The following is a 15,519-nucleotide window of genomic DNA, read 5'->3' as shown; positions in this document are numbered from 1 at the left end:
TCCTTTTTATATTTTGCTTACAATATACAGTAACCATTAGCTTGGTAACCATTAGCTTTAAAGCATAATAAATGAAAAAAAAAAATTTAGGACCAAAATTCTACTCCAAATTTAATGTGTTCTGCCCAAGAATAGTGTGCGCAAGATTAAAAACACCTAAATAACTTTTAATCTAGTTATCACATTCTTTTAAGGGGAGTGTACAGAGAGCGAAATATAAAAAGGACCACCCTGAATAACTTTTATTCTATTGATAGGATCTTCACGTTTTAGGACTTACTCTTAATGAGTCGAGGGGGTCACCTCAAATAGGCTAATTAATTAGTGCAGACGATATTTTAAGTTACGAAATCAGGCACAAAAACGTACCTCTTTCTTTGAATGAACATACCTTTTTTTCAAGGGATTCGGGTTTCAGCCCCCCCCCCCTAGATATTTGGAGTAGCCGCAATCAGGGAAATATATTCCCCATAGTTTGATCAGGAGATCGGTCCGAATTTCGAACCCCTTAATGCTAATTTTACTTTTTTACTTTTTTCGTCATATCTCGAGAACTTTTTAAGCGAATTATACATTTTTCGCAAACACTTTTAAAATTCGATTACCCAAAGATAATTCTATGCAAAAAATACATTTTAGAATATATTTATTGAATTGAATAATAGTAGAATAATAGTATTGAATAATAGTCGAAACATTTTGAAATGTAAGGTATACAATCTTTTACAGTATTTTAAAGCATAGAATTTTACCAGGCAAAATACAAAATTTGAGCAAACTCTGTTGAATAGAATAGAATGAGAAATAGAATTTTAAAGAAGTCGTATATTTAAAATTCGATTTCTCAGGAATTCTTCAACCGATTTCGCTCAAATTTTATATTTTGACATGTGAAATTGCATACTTAAAAACTATGCAGAAACTGTATACCTTATCATTCAAAGTTTTTTCAACTTCTATTAAATAAAATAATAAAAAATAATAAATATTTACTAAAATTTAATTTTTGCATGGAGTTATCTTTAGAAAAATGATTTTTATAAGCGTGTGCAAAAATTTTTCTATTAGCTTAAAATGGATTCTAGAGATATGGTGAAATACGCAAAAAGCAAAATTTAGATTAAGGGGTCCAACCGCTCTCTTTACCATACTATGGGGACCCTATTTCCCAAATTGTGGCTACCTCCCACATTTTTAGGGTTAGAAATCCGAATTCATCGGAAAAAAGTATGTTTATTCAGACAAAATACGTTTTTGTGTCCGATTTCGTAATTTAAAATATCGTCTTCTACACTCATTAATTGACATATCTGAGGTCAGCCCCACGAATTATTAAGAATGAATCTTGGAACGTGAAGATCTGGTCATTCAATCAAAAGCTATTTAGGGTGGACCGTATTTTTTGGAGTACTGAATTAAAACGAAGCTTAAATTAAAGAAGATGGTTCGAAATTTTGGTTCAGAAAATAAATTTTAGCCCCGGCGGGTTAAGGATGAAACTGAGAGATCATTTATGTTTCCAGATTTCAACAAGAACTGCTTGATATTCCATATATAAACTAGACGTTTTTACTTTAAATTATTTGTTTAAAAATTACAAATCTGAATATATGAATAATTTCAAAAATTAGAATACATGAATTTAAGAAAACTTTTTAGTAATTTAATTTTTAATGTTTTAAACTGGATTTCTTTTATTTTATAGCAAATATTTAAAAAGTTTGTTAATTTTGAAAATATAAACAAAATTAAATTGTAATTCTTGTTAAAAAAGATAGAAGGAATAAATCAAAGCGAACTATTTATTACGGAGAAAAAAAGAGATTATGTCATAGAAAATATAAACTTTGCTAGTATTACAAAAATTTTTAGCAAAAATTATAATATAAATTTGTTTACATTTTCATAATTTAGTTTACCAAAGACTCGAAATATTTATTACAAAATATAAAAAAATCTGTCGGTTAAATTTTTTTAAAAAAAAAGTTTAAATTAAAATTTTTTTCAATTAATTATTTTTTTAATTAAAACATTAAAATGATAAAACAACTGTAATTTTTTATGATTATTAAATTTTAATTTAAACTTTGTAAGAAATCAATTTCAACTTAAAAAAATAATTATAATAATAATTAATAATAATAATAATAATAATAATAAATATATATATATATATATATATATATATATATATATATATATATATATATATATATATATACATACATACATACATACATACATACATACATACATACATACATACATACATACATACATATATATATATATATATATATATATACCGATGAGCCATTACATAATGACCACCCTCCATCTATAACAATGGGCTCACCAGGTTTTCATGGCTTATCGCCCAGGAACAATGTTTTCATGGGGCACATTAGGACCCATAATCCTCATAGAACAATCCCTGACGTCTGTAAGCTACTTGAACATAGTTGCAGACCAGGTTCACCCATTCATGGCAACAGTTTTTCTTGCGGGGGATGGTGTTTACCAACAGGATAATGCACCATGTCATAAGGGTCGAATTGTCGAGGAACATTCCAGTGACTTTCAAGTCATGTCTTGGCCCCCAGAATCACCTGACCTTAATCCAATAGAGCATTTGCGGTCCTACATGGAAAACCAAATTCTTGCTGCCATGCAACCCCCTCGCAATGTGAGGGAATTGCAGGACCAGTTGGTGAGCGGTTTTTACCAGATACCTCAGACTACCTATCAGCACCTTACGGAATCAATGCCACTGCGGGTGTTAGGAGTTTTGAGGGTTAAAGGTGGTCCTACATGCTATTAGCAGGGTGTTCATAATGCAATGGCTCTTCGGTGTATATTGAGTAAAATATACTGATTAGCTATCAATCCTGTTCGATCAGAAATCTAGAGTGTCAAATGTAATCCCCGAATCTCTCATGTAGAATGTTTATAGCATAACTGATTTAATATCAACATAAAATAACTTGCAGTTATTAGAATTTTTCAAAACTAAATTAGGATAGGTATTATATTTTATCTGCGATCGCAACTCTCTAATACTGGAGAACGTCGGTTCCAAGTTTACCCTACCTCTTTCACCTTCCCCTCCTCTTCTCAGTAGTACTACGATATTTTCCCTTTTCTTAATATTTTTCGTAGTTAGATGGAAAAAAAAAATTTTTTTTTAAATTTCTACGGTGTTTTCTTTTAGATCTACGTTCGACGTAGTTCGCCGTTCTACACAGTTTCCTAACTTAAAAGTTTTTAATCTATTTTAAAATCAGGACAGTACTTCCTTCTTCTAGGACTCTTCACACGCTATTGGGGAAAGTATTGCCATAAGTAAAGAGTTCTGATTTACGGAACTCGTTGTGAATGTCGATCGCCAGTAGTGCACATTTCTACTCAAGGTCCGTTTTTTTTCATACAGTCAATTTAACTGCTGTTTTTGTTGCTTTAATGATATTGCCTTACATTATTTTACGGAAATTTAAAAAAAAAACAAAAAAAAAACAACATATTTATATGATTTTTTATGTAATATATTTACCGTCATCATTTGTAAGTAGCAGCCAGGGGACCCTTAATCCATTAAAGAATACAAATGCATGAAATCAGTATATCCGGAATAATTTGTATTCATTAAATTGTCTTTTAGTAGCGGAATTTAAATTTTTCAAGTTTAAAGCATTGATGTCAGCATGGCCCCATATCTCACCTTAATAATCATCCAAAATATTTAAACTGGACCACGCATTATATTACCGGGTACTAGTGTACCCAATTAGAGAAAATAGTTTTAATCCTGAAAGGGGGCCCACAATGTGTCCCCATAGGTAACTATGTATGGAAATATATAATAGCTTTAAAATGAAGAAATTCGATGTCAATATTCTGCATTTCAACATGGTCCTATATCTCAGCTTAATATTGACCCATAATATATATATTGAACCACGAATTAAATTACTGGGCAACAGTGTATCCTACCAGAAGAAATAATTATAGGCTTAATAGGGGGCCCACCATGTGTCTCTGTAGGTTACTATATATTATATAGTGTTGAATAGCGTTAGAGTTAAAATCAAGTTTTAAATGAATTGAAAACCAAACATAGTCCTTAGAAAGCATTATAATCATGAGAAACCCTCCCTATCGAATCATCTACATAATTAATAATGAGTTCAGGTAAACGTAAAAATGTTTTTTTAAAATGCAAACAAATTATTTCGGGGATTCACCTATTTTAGCGCAGTGATCAAATTATAATTTGTGTGCATGTTTGGATATAATTTTTATCGGTATGTTTTATTGCTTCGATGGATGTGGAAAGAGGATATTTCAGCATCTTTCAATTAATAATTGTTTTCCTGTTTCTCTTTCCAGGATGATATGGTTTGTTTGCAATGCACCGCAACAGGAGAAAGAGTATGCCTGGCTGCAGAGGGATTTGGAAACCGGAACTGCTACCTTGAAAATATTGCCGACAAAGTATTTCAACATTCTCTCCCTCTATATCTTGTTCGAATAAAAATACTTTTTCAGCCACTCAACTTGAAATACATTTATTTTTAAAACGCTTAGTGGATGATGTTAATGAATTTTTTTTCAAATATTAATTCATTAATATAAATCATTAAGTATAGTTTTATATAGGAAAATAAAATTGTAATTATTTAACAAAAAGTAACTAAACTTGTTTTATCTTTGTTAACCAAAGCAGGAATTGACTGTAATTTTTCTTTCTTCATATCACTTGTTTTAAAGTAGATTACCCTCTCTCTCTGCGGATCCAAACATTGTCTCGAGCAGAATTCTTAACATGACGTTTCTCGTTAACCCTAAAGTGACGCTTGTTTCCCGTGGCGCATTTTTATAACTAAATAGTCGAGAAGACGAGCAGCTGGAATTGATAATCTATTTGATGAGAGAAGTGGTGGCTCAGGGAATAGAGCCTTCACCCTTCCTATGAGTTGAACCTGGTTCGAATCCCAGAGATGGAAGGTCCATATGAATTCCGCACTCAGCTCGCACCGACCACAGTGCTGACGCAAAATATCCGCAGTAACGGACGGATCATGAGTTAGAGCCCCTTTGCCGTCAGGCTAACCGTGAGCGGATTTAGAGGTTATTCCTCTTTGCGTAACGCAAATGCGGGTTAGTTCCACCAAAAATTCCTCCCTTCAGACATAGTCCTTTTCGAAGCTGATTTAGAGCTTCTTCACGTTCGAAGACAGGCCAGCTTTGCAAAATATTATAGCAAACTTTACAGCTGTGGCTTTCAAAAAAATACCTCAAAGTATCTTTGTAATTAGGAAAACCACCGGGGACTCAAGAAAAACAGCCCGTTTAGTCAGGCTTTGTCTCAAAATGCTATTGCTAATAATTTGGAACCACATTCTCTTCATTTCTGCATGACTCCAACAGAAGATTCTTCCAGGATTAATTTCGTTACATCGATAAAAACTTTACCGGAACATCTTAGACTCTTTGGAAATCATGAATATTATCCCTAGAAGTGACATTAAATTGTATACCGATAGCACTGACAATCTTGCGTGGCATTTATCTTGAAGCACCTCACAAAACTTTTACTCTTAGTCAACGTTACCCAGACTTCTGTTCAGTTTTTAGAAGTAAATTACCAGCAGTGGATACGGGACTTTAGAGAGAAAATAGACAATAGTGTACCTTAAAAGTAGAACAAAAAGAATTTTCTCAATACTACTCATATCATGCATGCCTCACTGTCGATTTTAGCGACACCTGTGCTAATTATCTAGGTTGTCACGGAAAAATTAAATTTTTTTTTAGAGATGATTAATCAATATTTCTTAACATATGTATATATTTTTTTAAATTTTGACACCTATCCAAAGACATGAAATTAATACCAAAGTTCTCTTGAGAATAAAAAAAATGTGAAAAATCATTAAAGTGTCCGCCAATTGATCCCCTCAAATGCAGTATTAAATATTAATTAGAAAGCAAAGGATAACATTGCCTATAACGGAAATAGACAATAGTGTACCTTACAATTAGGCCAAAGAGAATTTTCTCAATACTACTCATATCATGTATGCCTCACTATCGATTTTAGCGACACCTGTGCTTATTGTCTAGGTTGTCACGGAAAAATAAAAAAATTTTTTTAGAGATGATTAATCAATATTTCTTAACATATGTATATATTTTTTGAAATTTTGACACCTATCCAAAGACATGAAATTAATACCAAAGTTCTCTTGAGAATAAAAAAAATGTGAAAAATCATTAAAGTGTCCGCCAATTGATCCCCTCAAATGCAGTATTAAATATTAATTAGAAAGCAAAAGGATAACATTGCCTATAACGGAAATAGACAATAGTGTACCTTAAAATTAGGCCAAAGAGAATTTTCTCAATACTACTCATATCATGTATGCCTCACTATCGATTTTAGCGACACCTGCGCTAATTATCTAGGTTGTCACGGAAAAATTAAAAATTTTTTTTAGAGATGATTAATCAATATTTCTTAACGTATGTATATATTTTTTGAAATTTTGACACCTATCCAAAGACATGAAATTAATACCAAAGTTCTCTTGAGAATAAAAAAAATGTGAAAAATCATTAAAGTGTCCGCCAATTGATCCCCTCAAATGCAGTATTAAATATTAATTAGAAAGCAAAGGATAACATTGCCTATAACGGAAATAGACAATAGTGTACCTTACAATTAGGCCAAAGAGAATTTTCTCAATACTACTCATATCATGTATGCCTCACTATCGATTTTAGCGACACCTGTGCTTATTGTCTAGGTTGTCACGGAAAAATAAAAAAATTTTTTTAGAGATGATTAATCAATATTTCTTAACATATGTATATATTTTTTGAAATTTTGACACCTATCCAAAGACATGAAATTAATACCAAAGTTCTCTTGAGAATAAAAAAAATGTGAAAAATCATTAAAGTGTCCGCCAATTGATCCCCTCAAATGCAGTATTAAATATTAATTAGAAAGCAAAAGGATAACATTGCCTATAACGGAAATAGACAATAGTGTACCTTAAAATTAGGCCAAAGAGAATTTTCTCAATACTACTCATATCATGTATGCCTCACTATCGATTTTAGCGACACCTGCGCTAATTATCTAGGTTGTCACGGAAAAATTAAAAATTTTTTTTAGAGATGATTAATCAATATTTCTTAACGTATGTATATATTTTTTGAAATTTTGACACCTATCCAAAGACATGAAATTAATACCAAAGTTCTCTTGAGAATAAAAAAAATGTGAAAAATCATTAAAGTGTCCGCCAATTGATCCCCTCAAATGCAGTATTAAATATTAATTAGAAAGCAAAGGATAACATTGCCTATAACGGAAATAGACAATAGTGTACCTTACAATTAGGCCAAAGAGAATTTTCTCAATACTACTCATATCATGTATGCCTCACTATCGATTTTAGCGACACCTGTGCTTATTGTCTAGGTTGTCACGGAAAAATAAAAAAATTTTTTTAGAGATGATTAATCAATATTTCTTAACATATGTATATATTTTTTGAAATTTTGACACCTATCCAAAGACATGAAATTAATACCAAAGTTCTCTTGAGAATAAAAAAAATGTGAAAAATCATTAAAGTGTCCGCCAATTGATCCCCTCAAATGCAGTATTAAATATTAATTAGAAAGCAAAAGGATAACATTGCCTATAACGGAAATAGACAATAGTGTACCTTAAAATTAGGCCAAAGAGAATTTTCTCAATACTACTCATATCATGTATGCCTCACTATCGATTTTAGCGACACCTGCGCTAATTATCTAGGTTGTCACGGAAAAATTAAAAATTTTTTTTAGAGATGATTAATCAATATTTCTTAACGTATGTATATATTTTTTGAAATTTTGACACCTATCCAAAGACATGAAATTAATACCAAAGTTCTCTTGTAAATAAAAAAAAAATTAAAAAATCATTAAATTGTCCGCCAAATGATCCCCTCAAATGCTGTATTAAATTTTAATTAGAAAGCAAAGGATAACATTCCACTCAATCCCTCCCACGAAAGAGCGCGTGCAGAATGGTGCAGACAACATCAGAATTGGACACAGCTTCAATGGGCTAATGTTCTCTTCACCGATGAGTCCAGAGTCTGTCTACAACCTGATTCTGGACGGTTATTGATATGGAGGGAGCCTGGAACCCGATACCATCCCAGCAACATTATCGAAAGGGACCATTATGCTGGTGGAGGACTCATGGTTTGGGCAGGGATCATGCAAGATCCTGCCTGTACCTTCCGCCTGTCCAGAGGTACAGGCAGGAGGTCCTAGAGCCCTATGTGCATCTTTTCAGGGGCGTTGTTGGCCCTAAGTTCATTTTTATAGACGACAATGCGCGACCACATAGGGCTCTTATGGTTGATGAGTATCTGGAAAGCCAGGATATTCAACGAATGGAATGGCCAACCAAATCCCCTGACCTGAATCCTACTGAACATGCTTGGGATGCTCTTGGGAGAGCTATTGCGATGCGCCAACCTCCTCCCAGAACCATTTTGGTGTTAAAAATTGCTCTGGTGGAAGATTGGGAGTCCACAAGTCCTCCTTAACTCCTTTATTAACAGCATGCATACTCGTTGTGCATGCTGTCTGTCTGTCAGGGGTGACCATACACCATACAAGAGACAACACACACTGTACAAGCCTCACTTTTACTGTCATCTTTTATCCTTAAGTTCAGACTACGTTGGATTTATTGGCCATAGGTCTTGCCAGTGAATGGCACTTTCATTTTTGTTTTGCATACTTTATTATCATGGAATAAGCCATATCCATACCAAATTTCATTTATTTATATTCAGTATTTTTTTGAGATATTTGGGAAAATGTCTTCCACCTCTTAATTTTGTCCACCAGTGTATTTTTATTCGTAAAAAGTGGTTTTTCTTTTCATTGTAGAACACTCCACCAGAAATGTCGTCTGCTGTTTTTGTCATTGAACAAGCCTTATCCGTCAGAGCTTTGCAGGAAATGGTCACAGCTATGCAGTCTGGATCTGTAAGTGCTCATTTCAAATGAAATATCGATCAGATTTATGACAGAATATGATGATGATATTTTTTTCTTCTTTCTTTTGAAAAGGGAAAGAGTACTCAATCAGGACACAGAACTCTTCTGTATGGTCACGCTGTGTTGTTGAGGCATGGAAACAGCAATATGGTAAGCCTCATTTTATGCCTCATTTTATCATAGAATCTCAGAGTGCGTCTCATAAGTTGCCCAGTGACTGTACTTTACTTGTTAACTAGTATATTTTAAGTTAATTGATAAGAGTTAATGTCTTATCTGCAGTACCTGGCTTGTCTCTCAACCAGCAGTTCAAATGACAAATTATCCTTTGATGTTGGCTTGCAGGAACACAGTCAAGGTAAGATTCCTTTCTCTCGTTTAGTTAGAATAATTTTTAGGATGATTTTGCTCTTCAGTAAAGTGCCCGAGTCTAAGACATGCTGTTCTGAACACAAAACCACCCCATACGTATTTGGTAGAAACCTTTGCTTTTCTTTTATCATCATTTTTGATATAAGTCAGGATCTTAAAAAAAGAAGGCTTGACTGATGTTTTGTTCATAAATATTTTGCCTCAAACGATTTAATGTTTGTAAAAATGCCCACTGAGGAATTTTTTTCGTCGCAGCCTATTAAACCCATATATGGCAACGTTACTTTTAAGAAGTAACGAGTAAAAGTACAAGTATTTTTAAGAAAAGTAACGGGTAAAAAGTTCTTATTTTAAAAAGTAACGAGTAAAAAGTACAAGTAAAAGTACAAGTACTAAACAAAAAAAGTAACGATTTAAAAGTACATTTCTAGGAAATCGAAAATTCAAAGTAACCTAAAATTTTATTGAATAATATTCTTATGTTCTTTAATGTTTTTGCAAAATTGTTGTTATTTATTTAATTATTTTTAATTTTGAAAGTTATGGATATTAATTTATTTTTAAATTCGGAAGAATATTATGATATAATTTTATAATATAATCGTATAATATAATTTTAAAATCAAATATAATTTTTTCAAACTTTTTATGGATTTGCACGAAAAAGAAATTTTATCTATTGATTTTAATTTTTAGTTTCTTATTTTTATTTATTTAAATTACCATTGATTTAAAATTGTTTTACTCTTTAGAAACGCGTTTTAAAAAGCACAGTCATAAACAAAACAAACACGGGGTTTCAGATAACTTTGTGATCTTTGAGCTAGTAAAAAATAATTGAATGTGCAGTATAAGTTGAAACAGAGGATATTTAAACAGGAAATTAGCTGTGAATGCATATATATTGCACATTAATTTTATAAATTAAAAAAACATAAGCATTTTTTTTAATGTAATTTTTTCACTTTTTTTTTTTAGAAAGCTTACCGAGTTTTAGAAAAAAGTAACGATTTCATTCGATATTTCCGTTACAAATACTTGTACTTTTTCCCTGAAAAAGTAACGAAAGTACAAGTAAAAGTACTAAATTTAAAAAGTAACGAAGTACAAGTAAAAGTACGTACTTTTTACTTGTACCGGCGGTACAAGTAACGAAAGTAAAAGTACTGCCATATATGATTAAACCTAAGTTAATGTTTATTATGACGATTACTAGTATTTATTATGTTTGTTATTTAGAGAGAGATTTTTTGCACGTTTTTTAAAAAAAAATTTCGCCTGCATTCTATGGAAATGGGTCAAACCTCTAGATTATTTCACATATTTTAAGTTATATTAATAATAAAAATGCGTTTTGTTCACGGAAAAATTTCTTTACATTAGCGAGTTAAAATTCTTTTTTTAAATCTTGTAATTCTTGGGATTCCGCAAACTATAAAATGGCAATCCGAAGCTTTTGACGACCCTTCACTGTTTCATCGTGTTTGCACAAATTGTCATGGATCGTTCGAAGAATGTTTAAATGTGGTCATTCCGTACTCGTTTTTCTGATAAATTACTGCCAACTAAACTACGTCGCTTGCGGTCAGTTCAAAGTTATCTCGATAGGTAAACGTCTACCAGCAGTTCATAGAAAAATAAACAGCAATGTCTTAACAATACAAAATTAAAGTGAATAAGGAACGCGCGTGTATAAAATAAAAATGAACTGCCTTCCTTGGATTTAAGTCAGTTCTCTAGGTTAATACAGATCAATCCAACACATTTATTTCCGTGTGAAATATTTTCATGATTCAGACATGTTTATGGTACGTGGAGGCCCTAGGGTTCACCTCACCATAAAGTGAACCCAGGTTCGAATCCCAGTGTTGTCTGGTCGATTCGAATTCTGCCACTATAATATTCGCACCCACCTCAGTGACGTAAATGTATCATCAGTGTTCGTAGATCGTAGGTTTGAATCAGCTTGTCGTAACCATGGGGGATTTTCATAGCTTTCCTTTCTATCCTAGATAGCAAAATAAGGTCCGGATTATACCTTTCGTGGGCCCTAGGCGTAGCCGTTTTTGGGCCCCACCTCCTTCCCCCACTCCTCCCCTCTTTTCAAAATATATGCTAAAATTTTCTTGCATATTTTTTTAACATTTTTATTAATATGGATTTTAATTTACAAATTTGTTTATCGAACTTTATCTGCAATACCGACATACTGCCGATATTGCAGTTGATATCGATAATACCATTATGATTAGTTCGATCGATAACTATGTTAAAGATAAACTTGTGAATACTTTTCCTAACGTTCACATTGCATTAAGAATATATTTGTCGATTCTTGGATCAAAGGCAGAAGGAGAAAGATCTTTCTCCAGATTAAAATTGATAAAAAATTATTTGCGTTCAACAATGAATCAAGATCGTTTGGCATCGCTCGCACTTACGTCTATTGAATACGACATTTTGCGTAGTTTTGGAATTCGACAGCATAATACAAGATTTCGTTGAATCCAAAAATCGCGAAAAAGTAATATATTAGGTCATAAGATTCTGCAAAATAATTTATTACCGAAAAATATTATATTTTAATATGTATCTTCATAATTTTGTGTAAAATACACTTGTTGTTTTTAAAGCTAAATTATTTTTGTCAACAAATTTTTTTCGCCCAAGTTTTTCGTAGGCCCCTGAATTTCGTAGGCTCTAGGCACGTGCCTAGTGTGCCTATAGGTTAATCCGGCCCTGGTAACAGTAAACAGTGCGCATGCGTTGCCATGGCGACTGCTGTTTTTTTTTCTTTTTATATTCACTAGCAGGCATTCCTAATGTATTTACATAACAATAATTTAAAGTATTTTTACTATTAAAGTATAATGACTGGCTTGACGGTGATTTCAATATATACTGAAGAGCCAAAAAAACTGGTATACCTGCCTAATATCGTGTAGGATTCCCGCGAGCCTGCAGAAGTGCCGCAACACGACGTGGCATGGATTCGATCAATGTGCGAAGTAGTGCTGGAGATAATTGACACCATGAATCCTGCAGGGCTGTCCAAAAACCCCGTGGGAGTAAGAAGGGGTGGGGATATCTTCTGAACATCACGTTGCAAGGCATTCCAAATATCGCAGCGATGTCGTAGATTTGATGTGTTTACCAGATTTCAGATACTCACGGTATACTCGTGAAATGGTCGTACATGAAAATCCAAATTTCATTGCTATCTCGGAGATGCTATGTCCCCGTGCGCCGACTATCACACCACGTTCAAACTCACTTAAATCTGTATGACCTGGCATTGTAGCAGCAGTAACCGATGTAAGAACTGTGCTATAGACACTCGTTGTTTTATATACGCGTTGCCGATCGCAGCGATGTACTTTGATTGGCTCCATTTATTTGCATACCAGTTTTTTTGGCTCTTAAGTGTAAGTATGAATGATGAAGAAGGAAAAGTATGTCTTGAAACACGTACATAGACCAGGATGACAAACATCAATTGATGACAGTTTTTGCAACCCATGATTTGAAATGTTAATCCAGAAAGAAAAAGCATTTGACCAGTGATCTTAATGAGGCGAACACAGCTTTTTTGTCGATTTTTTATTATATTTATTTATTATATTTTTATTTTAATATATTATTATTATTTTTTTTAACAAAAATTTTTTCATTTATTTTTGTTTATTATTTATCATTAGTTTGATTATTTTTTTTTTTTGAAAAAAAACCTCCACTCGATTTTGTTGTCGAAAGACATTGAATAAAAGTGAATTGTTTTTAAGGGGAAGCGTGTTGGTTTACAATCCACCCGGGATCCAAACAAAGATCTGAAGGTGAAAAAGTTCGAGTGGGGGACGATCTCATTCTAGTGAGTGTAGCAACTGAAAGATATCTGGTGAGTTTCTTCTCTTTTATGACACACATTTTAGAACAGTGGGAGTCATAAAAAATAAATATAAATTTACATTTTTTTCTTAAAAATAGTTTTTAAAACATCATACTTAGAAACATTTCTGCCTTAAGTCTTTTTCCTATTTGATATTTTATATGGACTGCGGGACACTTGTTCGCTTTTGCTCACCATTGTTTCTCATTCATCATTGTTCCTATGATTGCCAAAATGTTCCTACATAAAATAATTGTAGATTCATATATGTTTGTGGTTATAAAATATTAACTTTAAAAGGGAAAAAAATATGAATGGGAAATAATCAATGGAGGAGCAGAGTTTTCTAGTTTAATTAAAATATATATTTAATTTAAAAAAAATGTATTTTTCGTATTTCTAAGTTTTTTTGAGTTAACATATTCGCTACTAGTGGGATAAGACCGGATGATTTTACATTTTCTAAGAAAAAATAAAAAAAGTAGAACAGAATGTAAAGTTCAGAACTTTTCTCGAATGATATATTGTAAATAACAAAACAACAAATATCCTGATTAAATCTGAACAGCCTTTCGACTACCTAATTTCGAAATTATTTGTTGCTTGAATGGAGTTAATGGAGGAGATTTCGCAAATTTACGTTACCTTCCGTACATTCCCGTACGTAAGTGATTGCGCATGCGCCACTTCTGCTCAAATGCACATGCGACTGTGAAAAAATATCAAACTTATATAAAAGAAAGTAAGAGAATCCGCAAAATTCCGCAGGTTAAAAACGTTATAGAATATCATTTAACTTTGACCATAAAATCAAAACAAAAATTTACAATGGACGTAGACGATTTGTACAAAAGGACATACGACTCAAGATACTTCGCTCTGCTCAAAACTGCGGTTCTGTGAGCAGAACAGAGTGACAGATTTTGATGAATTTAGCGACAAGGAATACTGTTATTTTTTAGATTAGTGGTCGAAGAGAGAAGAAATCTAGCTTCTCCATGAGGTCCACCTATAACCATAGCTTACAGTAGTTTAAACTACACTAAGTTAGTAGTAGTATAGCACGGTTCAATTCCAAATTTCATTTGTACTTCAAATTCGCATTCCAAGTCCAGGTTTGAAGATCGGCTTAAACAGCATTTAACAGCTGTAAACAGTGTGCTCGTAGCGTTAATGAAGCCAACGCAACGTAAAGATATGCAGCATCTGAAATGAACGCGATCATGCGCAGTTGTTTCAAACTATTCATACGGAAGGTAACGCAAAAGTGCGAAATCTCTCTAATGTCATTTAATGTCACCTAATGAACATGTGGGTGTTTAGCACACAGCTCGAGAAGGAACGGAAACGATAGTGAATGCCAGCTTTCACCTTACTCACTGGTCTGTTGCCCCATTTGGTACTGGAGCCAGCCGTGTCAAATCCGTAGGTAAGTTTCTCTCATTTTATCTCTCATTATACCCTTGTTAGACAAAAATGGCCTGTGATTCCATTATTGGACACGCCTCAACAGTTTTTTTTCAATTATGATAAACTATTTGTGACACTTGCATCAGGTATTTTCAAGTGTTCACTAGTGTTCGGGTGCAATTTAGCCAGGACCTTATCCAGACTTCATTTCACGAGATCATACATTGTATGATCATATATACAATTGTAGATCATACATTGTATGATCATATATACAATTGTAGATCATACATTGTATGATCCTATGTACAATTGTAGATCATACATTGTATGATCATATATACAATTATAATTGTATAACTTTGTCTAGATATACGTCCCGTAGTAGATGAATCGTAAAGACGCAGTTCCCTGTAAAACACCGAAGTCTAGACATCATACATGATATGATGTCTAGATATGATGTCATGATATGATGACACGATATGATGTCATGATATGATGACACGAGATCATACATTGTATGATCATATGTACAATTGTAGATTATACATTGTATGATCATATATACAATTGTAGATCATACATTGTATGATCATATATACAATTATAATTGTATAACTTTGTCTAGATATACGTCCCGTAGTAGATGAATCGTAAAGACGCAGTTCCCTGTAAAACACCGAAGTCTAGACATCACTAGCTGCCGTCAGTAAGCGGATGGGTGACCACCCTGATCAGTGACCACTCTGACCGAGGGTGTGTTGGTATGG

General features: G+C 32.9%; 1 protein-coding gene across 12 annotated transcripts in view; it reads left to right on the top strand.

Annotated features, from left to right (window-relative positions):
• The window catches only part of RyR (Ryanodine receptor), a 286,011-nt gene that overhangs the window by 24,407 nt on the left and 246,085 nt on the right, over window positions 1–15,519 (top strand). For 8 of the 12 annotated variants that reach the window (XM_087150436.1, XM_087150438.1, XM_087150437.1 and 5 more), the window contains exons 1-4: window positions 9,136–9,228; window positions 9,361–9,436; window positions 13,233–13,345; window positions 14,660–14,765. In XM_087150436.1, coding sequence (XP_087006562.1) covers window positions 9,226–9,228; window positions 9,361–9,436; window positions 13,233–13,345; window positions 14,660–14,765 — 298 coding nt within the window. In that variant the 5' untranslated portion in view covers window positions 9,136–9,225. Of the gene's footprint in view, window positions 1–4,386; window positions 4,492–8,967; window positions 9,067–9,135; window positions 9,229–9,360; window positions 9,437–13,232; window positions 13,346–14,659; window positions 14,766–15,519 lie in introns of those variants that run through there. The other 4 variants (XM_087150450.1, XM_087150444.1, XM_087150445.1 and 1 more) reach the window with 1 other exon arrangement.

This window comes from Parasteatoda tepidariorum, chromosome 1, assembly GCF_982258835.1.
Source record: "Parasteatoda tepidariorum strain Cologne lab strain chromosome 1, Ptep-v5.0, whole genome shotgun sequence".
NCBI lineage: Eukaryota > Metazoa > Arthropoda > Arachnida > Araneae > Theridiidae > Parasteatoda > Parasteatoda tepidariorum.
The sequence above is the reverse complement of the archived record's forward strand: the minus strand, read 5'-3'. Positions and strand labels throughout refer to the sequence as shown.